At 45.7% G+C, this 14,947-nt stretch overlaps 2 protein-coding genes across 4 annotated transcripts in view; one reads left to right on the top strand and one right to left on the bottom strand.

The window, feature by feature from the left end:
* The window catches only part of LOC143934323 (uncharacterized), a 532,031-nt gene that overhangs the window by 158,300 nt on the left and 358,784 nt on the right, over positions 1-14,947 (top strand). The window lies entirely within an intron of this gene.
* The window catches only part of LOC143934322 (CMP-N-acetylneuraminate-beta-galactosamide-alpha-2,3-sialyltransferase 4-like), a 308,070-nt gene that overhangs the window by 57,128 nt on the left and 235,995 nt on the right, over positions 1-14,947 (bottom strand). For both annotated transcript variants that reach the window (XM_077457838.1, XM_077457839.1), the window contains 2 exons: positions 8,298-8,361; positions 7,213-7,308 (listed from right to left, as the gene is read on the bottom strand). In XM_077457838.1, the coding sequence (XP_077313964.1) occupies positions 7,213-7,308; positions 8,298-8,361 (160 nt within the window). The remainder of the gene's footprint in view (positions 1-7,212; positions 7,309-8,297; positions 8,362-14,947) is intronic.

Raw genomic sequence — 14,947 nt, 5'->3', positions numbered from 1 at the left:
CAATCCCTGTAAGACACGCAGAGGCAACATGTTGGCTACCTCGGCATGAACCAGGTGAGTTAACGACTCCTCGTGTTAAGGTAAGTATTTCATAATGAGCTAGTATGCGGTACATACTAGCTCATTATGGCTTTTGCCTTACAGGTGTAGGAAAAAAAAAATTGGGGGGGTATACAACCACTTTAAAAGAGGAGATTTCAATATAACAAACATACATATTCTCCTAGGTGGATGAAGTATCCGTCCAATGCTGCATCTGTCCACTGTCACCTTATCAGCAGCAGACTCAGGCTCTTAGAGGTGCACTGAGAGGCTATGCAAACTGCCACACAGGCATCTAAAAGGATCTCAACATTGAAGTTTTTTTGGGGTAAAGTTCAGTTTTAAAAAAACATAGCATACACTCTGGGGAGCCTACAGGGGGGGGGGGGGGGGGCACTGGTGGGCAGAGCATACAGTCTGGAAATTAAAATTACACTAAACTCTAGTTTAACCACTTCAGCCCCGGAAGATTTGGCTGCTCAATGACCAGGCCAGTTTTTGCAATTCTGCACTACGTCATTTTAACTGACAATTACGCAGTTGTGGGACGATGTACCCAAACAAAATTGAAGTCCCTTTTTTCACATAAATAGAGCTTTCTTTTGTTGGTATTTGATCACCTCTGCGGTTTTTATTTTTTGCTCTATAAACAAAAGAAGAGTGGGGGCTTGAGTATGGCGGAGTGAGGACGCTTTTTGACAGAGCTCCTGACTCCCGACCTGCAAAACTGTCCGTTGGACTACAATTGCTCACTATTTCTGGAGTACCATGAGCTACAGCAAAAGGACAAGGATCCAGGGTTCATCCAAAACCGCAACGACAACTTAAATTAACTACTACTTCCCGGGGAAGACCCAGTCCCCTCAGTCAGTGCAGGCCCCATCGGCACGAGGCAACCACGCGCTTACTGCCTCTTCTGAGATGTCAACCTCTCAGCCGCTCCAGAACTCTCCAATGGGCTTACCGGCCATCCTGGATCCCTCGGTTGTCTCCCCCAGTCCACCAGGACCATCTTCACAGCTTCACCAGGAGGAGGCCGACATTAGATCCCTTCTTTGCGCCCCCCCCAACAAAGGCAGATATGGAGGCCCTGGTGCAGTGGTTGGAGGAACAACACCACCATGAGTTCCAGCAGCTCAGGAGACGCACTTTCGAGCCCACAAGCTACCAAGGCTTCAAGACCGCTTTTTCCCATCTGTGTACCATGGCTGCTTGGGGGACTCCAGGTCAAAGGGAGTGAGCATCCTGATAAGTGGCTCAGTCCCCTGGAGGCTGGACGACCAATGGAGCGACATGGAGGGTAGAGCTCTGTTTAAGTCACCCTGGCCAACCTATCCTAGCCAAGCTGGGCGAGTTCTCTGAGGGGTGAGTGATTTTGGGGGGCGACATGAACTTCGCGTTGGATCCTGCTCTGGATACATCCAGAGGCACGTTGCAGATATCCTACGCAGCTATAAAACGCCTGAAGAAGCACTTCCATGCGTTCCACCTTTGTGGACATGTGGCGAATCTTCCATCCAGACCAACGAGATTATACTTTCTACTCTCACCCCCATGATTTCTACACTAGAATCGACTTCTTCATGATTCCTCAGTCTCTCCTATCAAAGGTTACGGCTGCAACCATAGGCTTGATCACATTCTCGGACCATGCCCCCGTTCTGGTGGATATAGGCCTGCTCTCCGCCCCTCCCAAACAGTGGATATGGAAAATAAACGATTCTCTGCTTCAGGACCCGGAGATTTCCGGGAAGATCTCTTGCGAGATGCATCTCTTTTTCACCTCCAATGCCGGGGGGGCAGTTCTGCCATGATGGTGTGAAAGGCGCACAAAAGCTATTTAAGGGGTCTCCTAATCAAGATAGGATCGCAAATAAAAAGGGCCAAAGCACAACAAATAATTGATATACTAACCAAGATCAGATCCCAGGAGTCCATTCACAAACAATCCTTATCCGCCAGGGTATTGGCTGACCTTACGGCCCTTAGGTGTCAATTGTTCACTTTGGCCATGGACAAAGCGAAGCTATAATAGCCAAGTGTAGATGCACCTTCTATGAACACAGCAACAAAAGTTGGAGGTTGTTGGCGTGTGCTTTACACACTCAACAGGCCCGCTCTTTCATTCCTGAACTAGACAAAGAAGGCATCAAGATCCACGAAACAGAAAAGTTGGCCGATGCCTTTAGGCAATATTACAAATCCCTCTACAACCTCCCAAAGGAGCATTCCCCCGAGGAGGGATCCTCTAGGAGGGAGGAAATTCAGGAATACATTACAAAATCTGGTCTCCCCCACATTCCTGAAGAAGACGTGGCAGACTTCTACAGAGCTATCGAGGCAGAAGAAGGGACAGCGGTGATGGCACAATTGAAATTGGGGAAAGCGCTAGGCCCAGATGGCTACTCTCCGCTGTACTAAAAGACCTTCGGGCATCTTCTGACCTCACACTTCTTCACAGCCTACAACGCCACAGGCGAGGGACTGATGCCGCGTACACACGATCAAACTATCCGGCAGACTTGAGTCCCGTGTGTGGGCAGGTCCACTCGTTCGGAAATTTGGCGGACTTTGCGGCGGTTTGTCCGCCAGACTAAGTCCGCCGGATAATCTGATCGTGTGTATGCGGCATTTGAGCTCATATTGCTGTAATCCCAAATGAGGGCAAGGACCTCCTGATAAGGCATATACCCCACCTCATCCACTCTGACCAGGTTGGATTCGTCCCACTGTGGGAAGCCAGGAACAATACGACCAAAGCGCTCAATCTAATATATGGCGCTCAGAGATGTCAGATCCCACTCCTGCTCCTCTCCACAGAGGCTGAGAAGCCATTCGAAAGGGTGGATTGGACATTCCTGTCAGAGACGCTGAGCTTTATAGGCCTGGGGGAGAGGATGCTGCACTGGGTACAGGCTATATACTCACACCCCTCTGCCCAGGTTAGGGTTAATGGCCACCTTTCTATCCCATTTGAGATCACTAACGGAACCCGCCAGCGGAGTGCCCTCTGTCTCCCCTGATTTTTATTCTGAATGAATGAATGAATGAAATACTTATATAGCGCACAATGCGAACTGAATCGCCTCTAGGGGATTCTGACCCTGGAACCATTCCTGAGGACCATTAGTAATAATCTGGATATCACTGGCTTCCACTTGGATAGTTCTCTCTTTCCCAAGATCGCTGCCTTCACGGTTGATCTTCTTTTCTTCCTGTCCAACCCCCTGATCTCGATCCCAAACATGCTTGCGGAGTTGAGGACATACAAGAAGCTATCGGGGATTCAAGGTCAACTATCAAAAGTCGGAGGCACTGAACATATCTCTGCTGACCTCCATCTTAAAGCTGCTAAAGCAGGCTTTCCCCTTTAAATGGGCCTCTAATCACATTAAATACATGGGGATTCATCTCACCAGAAAACTAAATGAGGTCTTCTCACTAAACTTCCCCCTTTTATTGTCAACAATCGAGAAAGACCTGCAGGCCTGGCAGGCGGGCATGTTCTCTTGGCTTGGCAGGTGCAACATTGTAAAAATGTACTGCCTTGCCTTCTATACCATCTACAGGCCTTAGTACCGTATATACTCGAGTATAGGCCGACCCGAATATAAGCCGAGGCCCCCAATTTACCCCCAAAAAACTGGAAAACTTATTGACTCGTGTATAAGCCGAGGGTGAGACATGGCTGTCCATCCCTGTGTGTCCGTCCATCCCTGTGTGTGTGTCCGTCCATCCATCCCTGTGTGTCCGTCCATCCATCCATCCATCCATCCCTGTGTGTGTGTCCGTCCATCCATCCCTGTGTGTGTATCCATCCATCCATCCCTGTGTGTGTGTGTGTGTGTGTGTGTGTGTGTATCCATCCATCCATCCCTGTGTGTGTGTGTGTGTGTGTGTGTGTGTGTGTGTGTGTGTGTCCCGAGCCTCCTCCGTCCCGAGCCTCCTCCGTCCCGAGCCTCCTCCGTCCCGAGCCTCCTCCGTCCCGAGCCTCCTCCGTCCCGTGCCTCCTCCGTCCCGTGCCTCCTCCGTCCCGTGCCTCCTCCGTCCCGTGCCTCCTCCGTCCCGTGCCTCGCCGATGGATCGCTGCTCCAGGATCGCCGCTCTTCTCGGCGGCCATTCTACAATTCAAAAGCCGCGCCTCCGCCTCCGCCTGTGATAGGCGGAACACTCAATTTCCCAGCAGCCTGTGTTCCGCCTATCACGGACATCCTCTCATCCTCGTCCGTAGTACGAGAATGAGCGGATGTCCGTGATAGGCGGAACACTGACTGCTGGGAAATTCAGTGTTCCGCCTATCACAGGCGGAGGCGGAGAAGGAGGCGCGGCTTTTGAATTTTAATGTCCGCCGTCTGTCTGCTCGATACGCTGATCGAGCAGTCAGACAGCGGTGACTCGAGTATAAGCCGAGGGGGCACTTTCAGCCTCAAAAAAGAGGCTGAAAATCTCGGCTTATACTCGAGTATATACGGTACTTCGAATCAAGCTCTGGTTGACTTCCTCTGGTCACAAAAGCCTCCTCGGCTGGTGCGATCCATTCTTAGACTCCCCAAACTCAGGGGCGGTATGGCATTTCCAGACGTCTGCCTATACCACATAGCCTGCCATCTAACCAGAGTCCTGGATTGGTGTCACCATGGGGCACTTAAGCAGTGGATGGAGAGGGCACATGCTGATGGAGTTGCCGCTTGAATCCCTCCCGTGGTGTCAGGTAGACATACCTCAGCCGATCTTGGATCATCACACGGTGGGGGAAACCTGGAGACTGAGCCTGGAAGCTTTTCGGGGCTTTTCATTAGCACCCCTACCCTCCCCGCTCCTGCCCATTGTAGAGAACCCAGCTTTTACTCCTGGTCTACATGACTCCAGATTTCAAAATCTAAAAGCAACTGAACGGTCACAGGCTCGCAACTACATATCGGAGGGAAGTTGGCTGACGAGACAACAAATTATGACTGACACAGGCCTGGTGGGAATATCGTTCTGGCAGAAGGTCCAACTATCACATTTTCTCCGATCTCTACCTCCCCCAGCGGTATTTCAGAGACCACTCACTGAGTTGGACCGGCTCTGCCTGATCAATCTACATTATCCCATGCGGTTTCCTTGACATACCAGTTGTTAGTAACGTCACCAGTAGACAGCAGACCCCCATACATCACCAGATGGGAGGAGGAGCTGGGGACGTAATTGACCAGGGAACAGGTGTACAGAATCTTTGTTTTACCTACAAAACCTTGATTTGTGCCAAACACCAGGAAGCGGGGTTCAAGATGCTTACCCGGTGGTATCATACCCCAGGGAAGATGCATAAAATGTTTCCCCAGTGCTCGAACGTAGGCTGGAGATGCGGGGAGGGGATCGACTCCCTCCTCCATGTTTTCTGGTCCTGCAGGCCACGTGCAGCCCTATTGGACTGAGGTTCATAGAATCGTTCAGAAGTTCACTGATGGAGAGATACCGAAAGACCTGGTCTTTTTCCTTCTACACCACCACAACATTCCCAGTAGGGTATATAGGAAATCCGTTCTCCCTCTCTTGGTCATGGCAGCCAGAGGATGCATTCCACTATACTGGAAACAGACACAGCCACTGTCAATTGCCACCTGGCTGAAAAATGTGGCGGACATTAGTGTGTTGGAAGACTTGGTAGCTACTGACAAGGGCCTGCATGAGTAGTACACCAAAAAATGGTTTAACTGGCACAAATTTATGTAGTCTGAGGAATATGCATAACTAACTCCCTACCTCTCATGAAGAGGACCTACACACTTAAGGAAAATCGCTTGCCTATGTGCTTTGTGAGACGGCCGGACTTTTCTTTCTCTCTCCCCCCGCCCCCCCCCCCCCCTTTTTCCCTTTTTTTTTTTTTTCCTCTCTTTCCCCTCTCTCTCTCCATTTTCCCTTTCTTCGCTTCAATGTTTCCTGCTTTCCACTTTCTCTTTCTGAGTCCCTTGGGCTCTCCCTGACTGTATAATAACACGGCTCACCACGAATAAAAAAAAAGGGGGAGATCTGACGCGCAGGGTGCAGAGACTCACCAGCCTGCTCCTAGGCCATCTCAAACTACAAGTTTTTTTTTTTTTCTTTTTTTTTTTTTAAAAGAAGGGGAAAGCTCTGTTATGTTGACAAGTAATGTCTCACCATTTTGTGATTTGCTTTGCTCCTACTAGATAGTCTCTCTGTACCATATCGTGTATCTGTCTCCTTTTGCAAAAATAAAGTATTGGAGAAAAAAAAAAAGAGTGAAAATTTTGAAAAAAAAACCACCATCTTTTACTTTTTGCTATAATAAATATCCCAATTAAAAAAAAACCTTTTCCTCAGTTTAGGCCGATATGTATTCTTCTACATATTTTTGGTTAAAAAAAAACGCAATACGCGTATATTGATTGGCTTACACAAAAGTTATAGCGCCTACAAAATAGGGGATAGATTTATGCCATTTTTATTATTATTATTATTATTATTATTATTATTTTACTAGTAATGTCGGTGACCTGCATTTTTTATCGAGGCGGCGATATTGCAGCAGACAGATCGGACCCTTTTGACAAATTTTTTGGACCAGTGACAATTATACTGCTATAAAAATGCACTGATTACTGTATAACTATCACTGGCAGTTAAGGGGTTAACACTAGGGGGTGATCAAGGGGTTAACTGTGTTCCCTCACTGTTTTTGAACTGTGTGGGGGGGGGGGGGGGTGGGACTGACTAGGAGAGATAATAGATTGGTGTTCATAATCAGTATGAACACACACAGATCCCGGTTCTCGCTCGGTCATCTCTCCCGCTAGACACTCGCATCGGCTACACGGGCTCCCTAGTGACCAAAAGGCAAAGTAAAGTTGTTTTAGAAAATAGACAATAGAAAAACAAAAACCCATTAAATTATATATTTGTAACTCAAAAAAGTACCTTCTAGTGCTTTCATCATCCTGTAAATTTCCATTTTTTTTCTGCTGATTTGACCGGATTTCCTGTTAGAAGATGGCTACGTTTGTTCTCCATGGTATCACTGTATGTAGGAATGTAGCCACCCTCTCTTCCTCAATCCTAAAATGTACTATGGGATTTGTAGTGTGGAGCAGTGCACATGACAACAACTAATGAAGCAGCATAAAAAATATTTTTTATAAAATCAAATACATTTTTTGGTTTCCTCACCTAATCACTATGTCATACGTATTAATAATTTCACCCAGAGAGCTGTTCTTCATGCGGTATCCACTCCCAACCACAATACAACGCTTACACTGCAACCTGTTAGGCAGAGGAAATAAATGACATCACTGTATGGTCATAGAGACATGAGGCCTTCTTTATGGAATGTTTACAGATTGTCTACAGTGCCCAAATTAAACCTTTCCTTATCTCTTATTAGGCCCTGTTCACACCGGAGAGTTTTTCAGTTTGAAGCTTGTAGCTCTAATAATCCTATTCATTTCAATGGCCCTTGTTCACATCTGAGTTTTGTTGCCTGTAGCAAAAAAATACATGAGCTTCTTCTGAGCAGATTGGAGGCAGATTGGCCCCATGAACTTCAATGGGAACCCCTGAAAAACACTTAACGGGAGTGTTTCTCAAGAGTTTTGCTAGCGTTTTGTTGCATGTTTTCTGGCAAAACAGCTCTCCACCCCTAATCTCCCCCCTAGTGCTTTATAGTGGCTAAAATAAAAGCACCTGAAGCTTGAATACATATGTAAAATGCTTATGATACGCTTCTAAAACACTCGTATTATGCTTGCAAAACTCTCAAATAAAAGCACCTTAAAATCGCTCTGCTCAGGTGTGAATGGGGCCTGTTCTGTTATCTTTTTCAATCAGGCTGGAGAGGCTCCAGTTCATCTGTTTACAAGTATTGGTGTCTGCTAAACAGTAACTCCACTTTCATGCAAGGCATTCCCTGAATGGCATCCGTGCCGAGCAACCAAATTCCTGTGCTCACAATAAAGCAGGCCACCCGTTTAGCATGGGACCTGTAAGCAAGTGGTGGTCACTTGCAGTAGTTGTGTCTACTTCAGTGATTCCAGAAGTATCAGCCAGGTCGCAGCCAAGGACATCATCAAACAACTATTTCTCCAGAGCAGAAAGGGGCAGGAATTTGCCACATTTAAAAAAAAAACTCTGCACTGTACATTGATCACCCAGAGAGGATGGCTTTTTTTTTATCAACAAAAGTGGAGTTACCCTTTAGGCTACAGGTAAAATTAACCAGATTGAGCCATTTTATTATTATAAAGATGCACTACCTTTCAATCTCTTGTGGAATGTGGAAATCATTTGCAACAGCCAGCACCTGCATTAATGTGTCCTCTGAAAGGAATTAGTTAATTTAGTTATTGATCTGAATTTTTATCTTATTTTTGTGCACATTTATATAATTATGTTTAAGCCATGTATAAAGTGTACTGTATCTAAACCCGAAAACAAAAAAATTTTAAACACTGCAGTTTACCAGACCTTTATTGGGACTGCTTTAGTTGGCTTCTTTTCCCGTATCTTCACCTGGTGATCTCATGAATTACATACTTTCCTATTTCTAGGTGGCTATGTTCACTCTCCTACTGTATCTATGATGTGTTCCATGGTTGCCACTTAGACTGGATTTCAAACATCTATAACTTTGTTCATCTCCATTACATGGGGGGTGATGGGATCAGTCATTTATATAAACAAAACAATACTTGGTTTATGCTTTTAGGTCAGCTTTAAGGAAGTGAATAGGATGCTGCATTTCTGGGAAGGTCAACAGGTATTTTCTGTATTTGCTGAAAATGTTTTTAGGCTGAATAAATAAAACAGAGGGCAGCCAACATATCTAAAGATATGCAGTACAATACAATTAGATTTTATAAGTTCTGCTTTAAAGCCCAATTCCAGTTTTTTACCACTACCCTCAATTTTCCCTCTAGCTCCGAACTTCACATTATTTTTTATACACTTAACTTTTATCCAGCAGTCTTCTGCTTTCCTCAAATGATGTTCCAGGGTCCTCTTCCTCCTGTTTTAAGTGTGGGTTGTATTGAATACTACAAAGAATGACACAGTGTAGTGACATCAGCACCATTCTTTCCAGTATTCCACTGGGAGTTTAGCGTGGCACTCCCAGTCGAATCTAATACTAGTCAAAACTTATTTTATTCTTCTTGTCATATGGAAGGGTTAGAAACTCAGGTTTTTATGCTCTCTGTATCCCAATTTTGCAGACCAGCCTTCACTTCCTTTTTGACACAACAGGAGAAAAGAGGGAAAATCCTAACCTAAACAATTGTCACTGGAACCAGTATCTCCACTGAGGAGAATTCCCCTTTTTTGTTTTGGTGACAGTTATCATATTTTATATTACCCTCTACCTTTCTCCCAGTGATAAGTGTCCCCTGGACAGAAATCTAGAGTAAATCTCCCCAATGGAGATAAAGATGCAGACATAACCCCATTCAGAGGTTATAAACCTTCTGTACTGACAATCCACATTAACTATTTATATAATACTTATGCTTCTAACATTAGTAAATGGATAGGAAAGTATACCATATTAACTTGTTTGAGGCTGGGTCCACACTATTGCGAAACCCGTATCCAAATTGCATGTCAGTAGATTGTGACTGGCTCGCTATGGAGAAGCCGGTTCACACTAAAATCTAGAAACGTCTCCCTAAACATCTCGGGGTAAACACCCTTGCATGTAACCTCTAACACATGGGAGGAACTGATATTGCATAGATATACCTGACCTGGCATAGGCAATGAGGTATTTAGGATGGTCACAAGACCTGAAAATATAGTAACCATTACCTCGCTACCATGATTGCACAATACAAATAATATAAATGACCATAAAACAGTATAATATGGGATCAGCGACCATAATGATAAAACTCTGGGGCTCATCTTGATTTAGTACGGCTCAGTGTAACTAGTAAATGTAGCTAACTGAGTTCCATGTGTTGGCTGGAGCCCCACCACCTTTAACTGCCCATTATACTGAGCCATATAAATACAAGGTGAGCCCTAGCATTTTATCATTATGGTTTTATCATAGTCTCCCGCATGTTGGTGGTTATATGTAAAGCCCCATACACACTATCAGATTTTCTGCTGATTTTTGTCTTCAGATTTACCAAAACCATGTAGTGCAAGGGCCTGCCTGATTGCATACAAATTTAAACGCGGAAGGTTTGACCTCATATTATATGGTTTTGGTAAATCTGAAGGAACAAAATCAGCAGAAAATCTGATAGTGTGTATGGGGCTTTAGTGTGTTTACCCCAAGATGTTTAGGGTGGGGTTTCTAGACTTCAGTGTAATTTTTTTTTATCGTTTGAGTGTGTTAATTAACTAACCCCTTGTGTCACTGTCTGCAGCCTACTGTTGTACCCCCGCACTCAACTTGGGACTTGATACCTTAATTGATCCCTGTGCTTCTACTCCATTCTGTATACATATGTTTTTGTATACTTGTAAATATATTTTGATCAATACGGTGTGTGAGGATTTTGTTTGTAATTGACCACTTTATGTATTAAGTAGTTATACTTGCTGACCGGACCAATGACGGCTACAGCACGGTCAGCTAGCTCTGGGAGGGTGTCAAGGGACATCCTCCCAAGCACACACCTCCCGCGCGCCCCCTGGGGTGCACCCGGAAGTGTCCGTAATTGATAGGTTTTCCGGACCCGGCGTATCACAGATCAGGGTAAAGGGCCCATCCGTGCCTCGCGCATGCCCATCCGTGCCTCGCGCATGCCCATCCGTGCCTCGCGCATGCCCATCCGTGCCTCGCGCATGCCCATCCATGCCCATCCATGCCTCATACGTGCCCATCCATGTCTCATACGTGCCACATCAGTACTCATCCTGATGCTTCTCCCAGCATGTTTGGCCTCTGTATGTGGCCAAGCTGTGTAAAAGTCTCACACGTGATATCGCCATACTCAGGAGGAGCAGCAGAATGTATTTTGGGGTGTAATTTTTGCTATGTACATGATATGTGTTAGAAATATCTAATTGACCACATTTTTCAAAAACTTGTGGAAAAAAATGACATGTTCAAAAGTCTCATTATGCCTCCTAGATTATGTGTTGGGGTGTTTAATTTCAAAAATGGGGTTATTTTGTGGGTGTTTTCATTGTCCTGGTGCTCCAGGGCCTTTTAAAGTGTAATAGGTAAACAAAGAAATTAAATGTGTAATTTATGCTCCTAGAATGCCTGACAATGCTCCCTGCATGTTGGGCCTCTGTATGTGGCTTGGCTGTGAAAAAGTCTCACACATGTGGTATGGCCATACTCAGCAGTAGCAGCAGAATGCGTTTTGGGGTGACGTTAGAAGAATGCATATGCCATGTGAGAGAAATAACTTGTTAATATAACAATTTTGTGAAAAAAAAGACAAATCTTCATTTTGCAAAGAATTTTGGGAACAAAATTACAACGTCAGAAAACTCACCATGCCTCTTACGAAATACCCTGGAATGTCTGCTTTCCCAAAAGGTCTCATTTGCATTTGTACTTTTCTGGCTTGTTAATGTCTTAAGAAATGAAATGGGCCATCAGTATATCAGGTAGGGGTGTTGAATATAATCGCAGCATTGGTGCATCGCAATTCATACGATGCTGCACCGATGCTGCGAGTCGGCCAAATCGATGTCTGGTGATGTCATCTATCTCTCCATGCAGTGCTCTGCCTCTCCGGGAGAAACACAGAGGCAGCGCCTGCATAATGGATAAAGCCCCTTCACTGAAGCAGAATGTCAGCTGATGAGCTGACAGCCAGTACAGTACAGGGGGAGGAGCTCAAGGAGGCCTGACATCAGGAGAGCCATCACTGGAGGCTCTGAAAGGGGGAAGATACATTGATTAGCATGGAGGAGGGGGAATCGACTGACACTGAGAGCAAGTGAGTGCCACTGTCACTGATCCTATCCCTCCACTACCATCACCCCTCTGCCTGATCCCATCTATCCCTCTGCCTCTGATCCCACCACCCCTCTGCCTGATCCCATCTATCCCTCTGCCTCTGATCCCACCACCCCTCTGCCTGATCCCATCTATCCCTCTGCCACTGATCCCACCACCCCTCTGCCTGACCCCATTGATCCCCTCCACCCCTCTGCCTGATCTCTGCCATCTCTCTGCCTCTGACCCCACCACCCCTCTGCCTGACCCCATCTATCCCTTTGCCATTGATCCCACCACCCCTCTGCCTGATCTCTGCCATCTCTCTGCCTCTGACCTCACCGCCCCTCTGCCACTGATCCCATCTATCTCTCGGCCACTAATCCCACCACCCCCTGCCTGATCCCATCTATTCCTCTGCCACTGATGCCACCACCCCTCTGCCTAATCCCACATCTATTCCCTCCATCCCCCTAGTTAGGAAGGGGGTATAAGTGCCTAGTGGTCAAGGGGTTTCATTCTGGGCTGGGAGTGGCTCAGGGTAGCAGCTGGTGACTCACAGGCAGCATTGCCAAGACCTCCCTCTTCTTTCCAGATGATTCTGGAAAGAGAGGAGGAGAGCAGAGGTAGAGCTGTCTGGCGTTTTCTATGGAGCCTTGACCAATCCCCAACTTGGATTGGCAGAGGGCAGGCCTCCTTAAATACCCAGGGACAGCCCATTTGGGGAGGAGTTGTCAGGTGGAAGAGCTGGAGTGAGAGAGTGCGGAGGCTGTTGAGGCCTTTAAGAGAGCTTCCCCGTCTGGGGGGGTGACCTTGGGCCTGAACTCGGGTGCAGTTAGGACCACCTTTAAGAACGCATGAAGAGGTCCTGGACCGGAGGCACAAGGAGAGGATAGCGAGAGAGAGCATGGAAACATGGTGCTGAATGACTAACAGGCTTATTGTGGATCTATTGTTTCTCCTTGATTCAAGCCGCATGCTTACATCAGTGTGCTGCATTTTTTACTGATGGACAGTGCTACACCCAGAAATCAAACTTGTCTTGTTCACGAACTAGCAGGGATACTTTCTAGCCAGAATTGCATTTTTTTTGTCTGTGATGACCAATGCTTTTTTCAAATTGTAAAGACTTAATGCAGTAGCTCTATAGGGAGTCTGGAGGTCCATGGTTAAGCACAATACGGGTACTGACTTGTGCTACCAAGTTTCCCAGAACTCATCTAAAGACATGAAAGCATTCTATATATATAAATCACACTTAACTTGAGATGATTGACACGTGTGGATGAATGGGATATGGCTGAGCTCATGGGCATGCATTTGTAAGTGACAATGTTGTCAGTTTTTAGGACATTTAATTCCCTGTTTATGCTTTCCTTTCAATGATAAGTATTTATTTCTAGAAATTGTTCTAATAAAGTTTTATATCAGGTTAAACCGCAGTTTGTTCCTCTTCCTTCACTGAAGGTAAGGACACCTTGGGTCCTATTCCCACTACCCTTTTATTTTGACTACTTCTCCTGTTTTGATAAGGAACACTACCCTATTAGGTGACCTCACCTCTAGTGGTGAAGATGGACTGGGCTGCAACTGGCTCCAGGTCACGACCCCCCGGGTCCCCTAGCTCGCACCCACAGTAGGCAACAGAAGAATAGGGATAGTAAGGGAAAAAGCCAAGGTTGGTGCCACAAGCAGACAAGGACAACAGAGTACACGCCAAAGATTCAGGTTCAGGGTCACAGGCAAACAGGAATAGTCTAGGACATGCCAAAAGGTCAGGGTCACAGGCAAACAGGAATAGTCGAGAACACACCAAGGTCGGTAACACAAACAGCACATGGCAAGCAGGAAACAGGAAGCCAAACACAAAATGTTGATCAGCATGGCTGGCCTGCAGTGCACAGGTTAATATAGAGTTCTCTGATAGGAGCTGGGGTGGAGCCATGCTTAGAGGAGAAATTATAAAAGCAGTCAGGTGAGAGTGGCTGGTCTATAGAGATGAACACATGGTGAGAGGTAAGCTGATAAACTATTGCATAACCATGACAATGCCTTTTTGGTCTTTAGGACCATTTCTGAGGCGGGAAGTGTTATTTAACATTAGAAAGCCTTAAAATAGGATTGCATTTATTACTGCTGTAAGTGTAACTGCTCAGATAGATACTTGTACACTGATGGTGTCTGCAATTGGAGATGATATAGAGGAGGAAATCAGACTCCCTTTTAGCGACAGAGGGGAAGAAGCCAATAAACAGCAAAATTACAATAAACAACTAAATAGGAAATGGGACATTCTATCTCTAGAATCCTATATTGCTAAAGGTTTAATTCCCTGAGGATTATGTGAACGTGTCATTCCAGCAGAACACCTACATAATATACGTATTTTAACTAAATGGAAGCAGGAATGTATTAATCGCGGAGTGTCCGTAATGAAACTCATAGTGGAGGAGAAAAAAACTACAGGCTTCTGAGCTACCATCACAAATTATGGCTAGTCTGCAACAACTTGAACCCTTCAAGGACCAACTGGAGTTTATAAAACAAAACAAATTTTGAAAAAAGACGTTATTGAAACACAAACAAATTTAAGACACACTAAACAATCTAAATGCCAAAGGGATCAGGACTAGGGATGAGCCGAACACCCCCCGGTTCGGTTCGTACCAGAACTTTCGAACGGACCCCACGTTCGTTACGAACGTTAGAACCCCATTGAAGTCTATGGGACTCGAACGTTCGAAATGGAAAGTGCTAATTTTAACGGCTAATATGCAAGATACTGTCCTAAAAAGGGTTTGGGGACCTGCCTCCTGCCCCAGGGGACATGGGTCAATGCCTAAAATGTTTTTAAAAATGGCCGTTTTGGCGGGAGCACTGATTTTACTGACAATGAAAGTGAAAAAAAAAGTGAAATATTCCTTTAAATATGGTGCCTGGGGGGTGTCTGTAGTATGCCTGTGAAGTGCCATGCGTTTCCCGTGTTTAGAACAGTCCCTGCAC

Source organism: Lithobates pipiens, unplaced genomic scaffold (assembly GCF_037356315.1).
Source record: "Lithobates pipiens isolate NorthernLeopardFrog02 unplaced genomic scaffold, aLitPip1_a1.2 Scaffold_27, whole genome shotgun sequence".
Taxonomy (NCBI): Eukaryota; Metazoa; Chordata; class Amphibia; order Anura; family Ranidae; genus Lithobates; species Lithobates pipiens.
The sequence above is the reverse complement of the archived record's forward strand: the minus strand, read 5'-3'. Positions and strand labels throughout refer to the sequence as shown.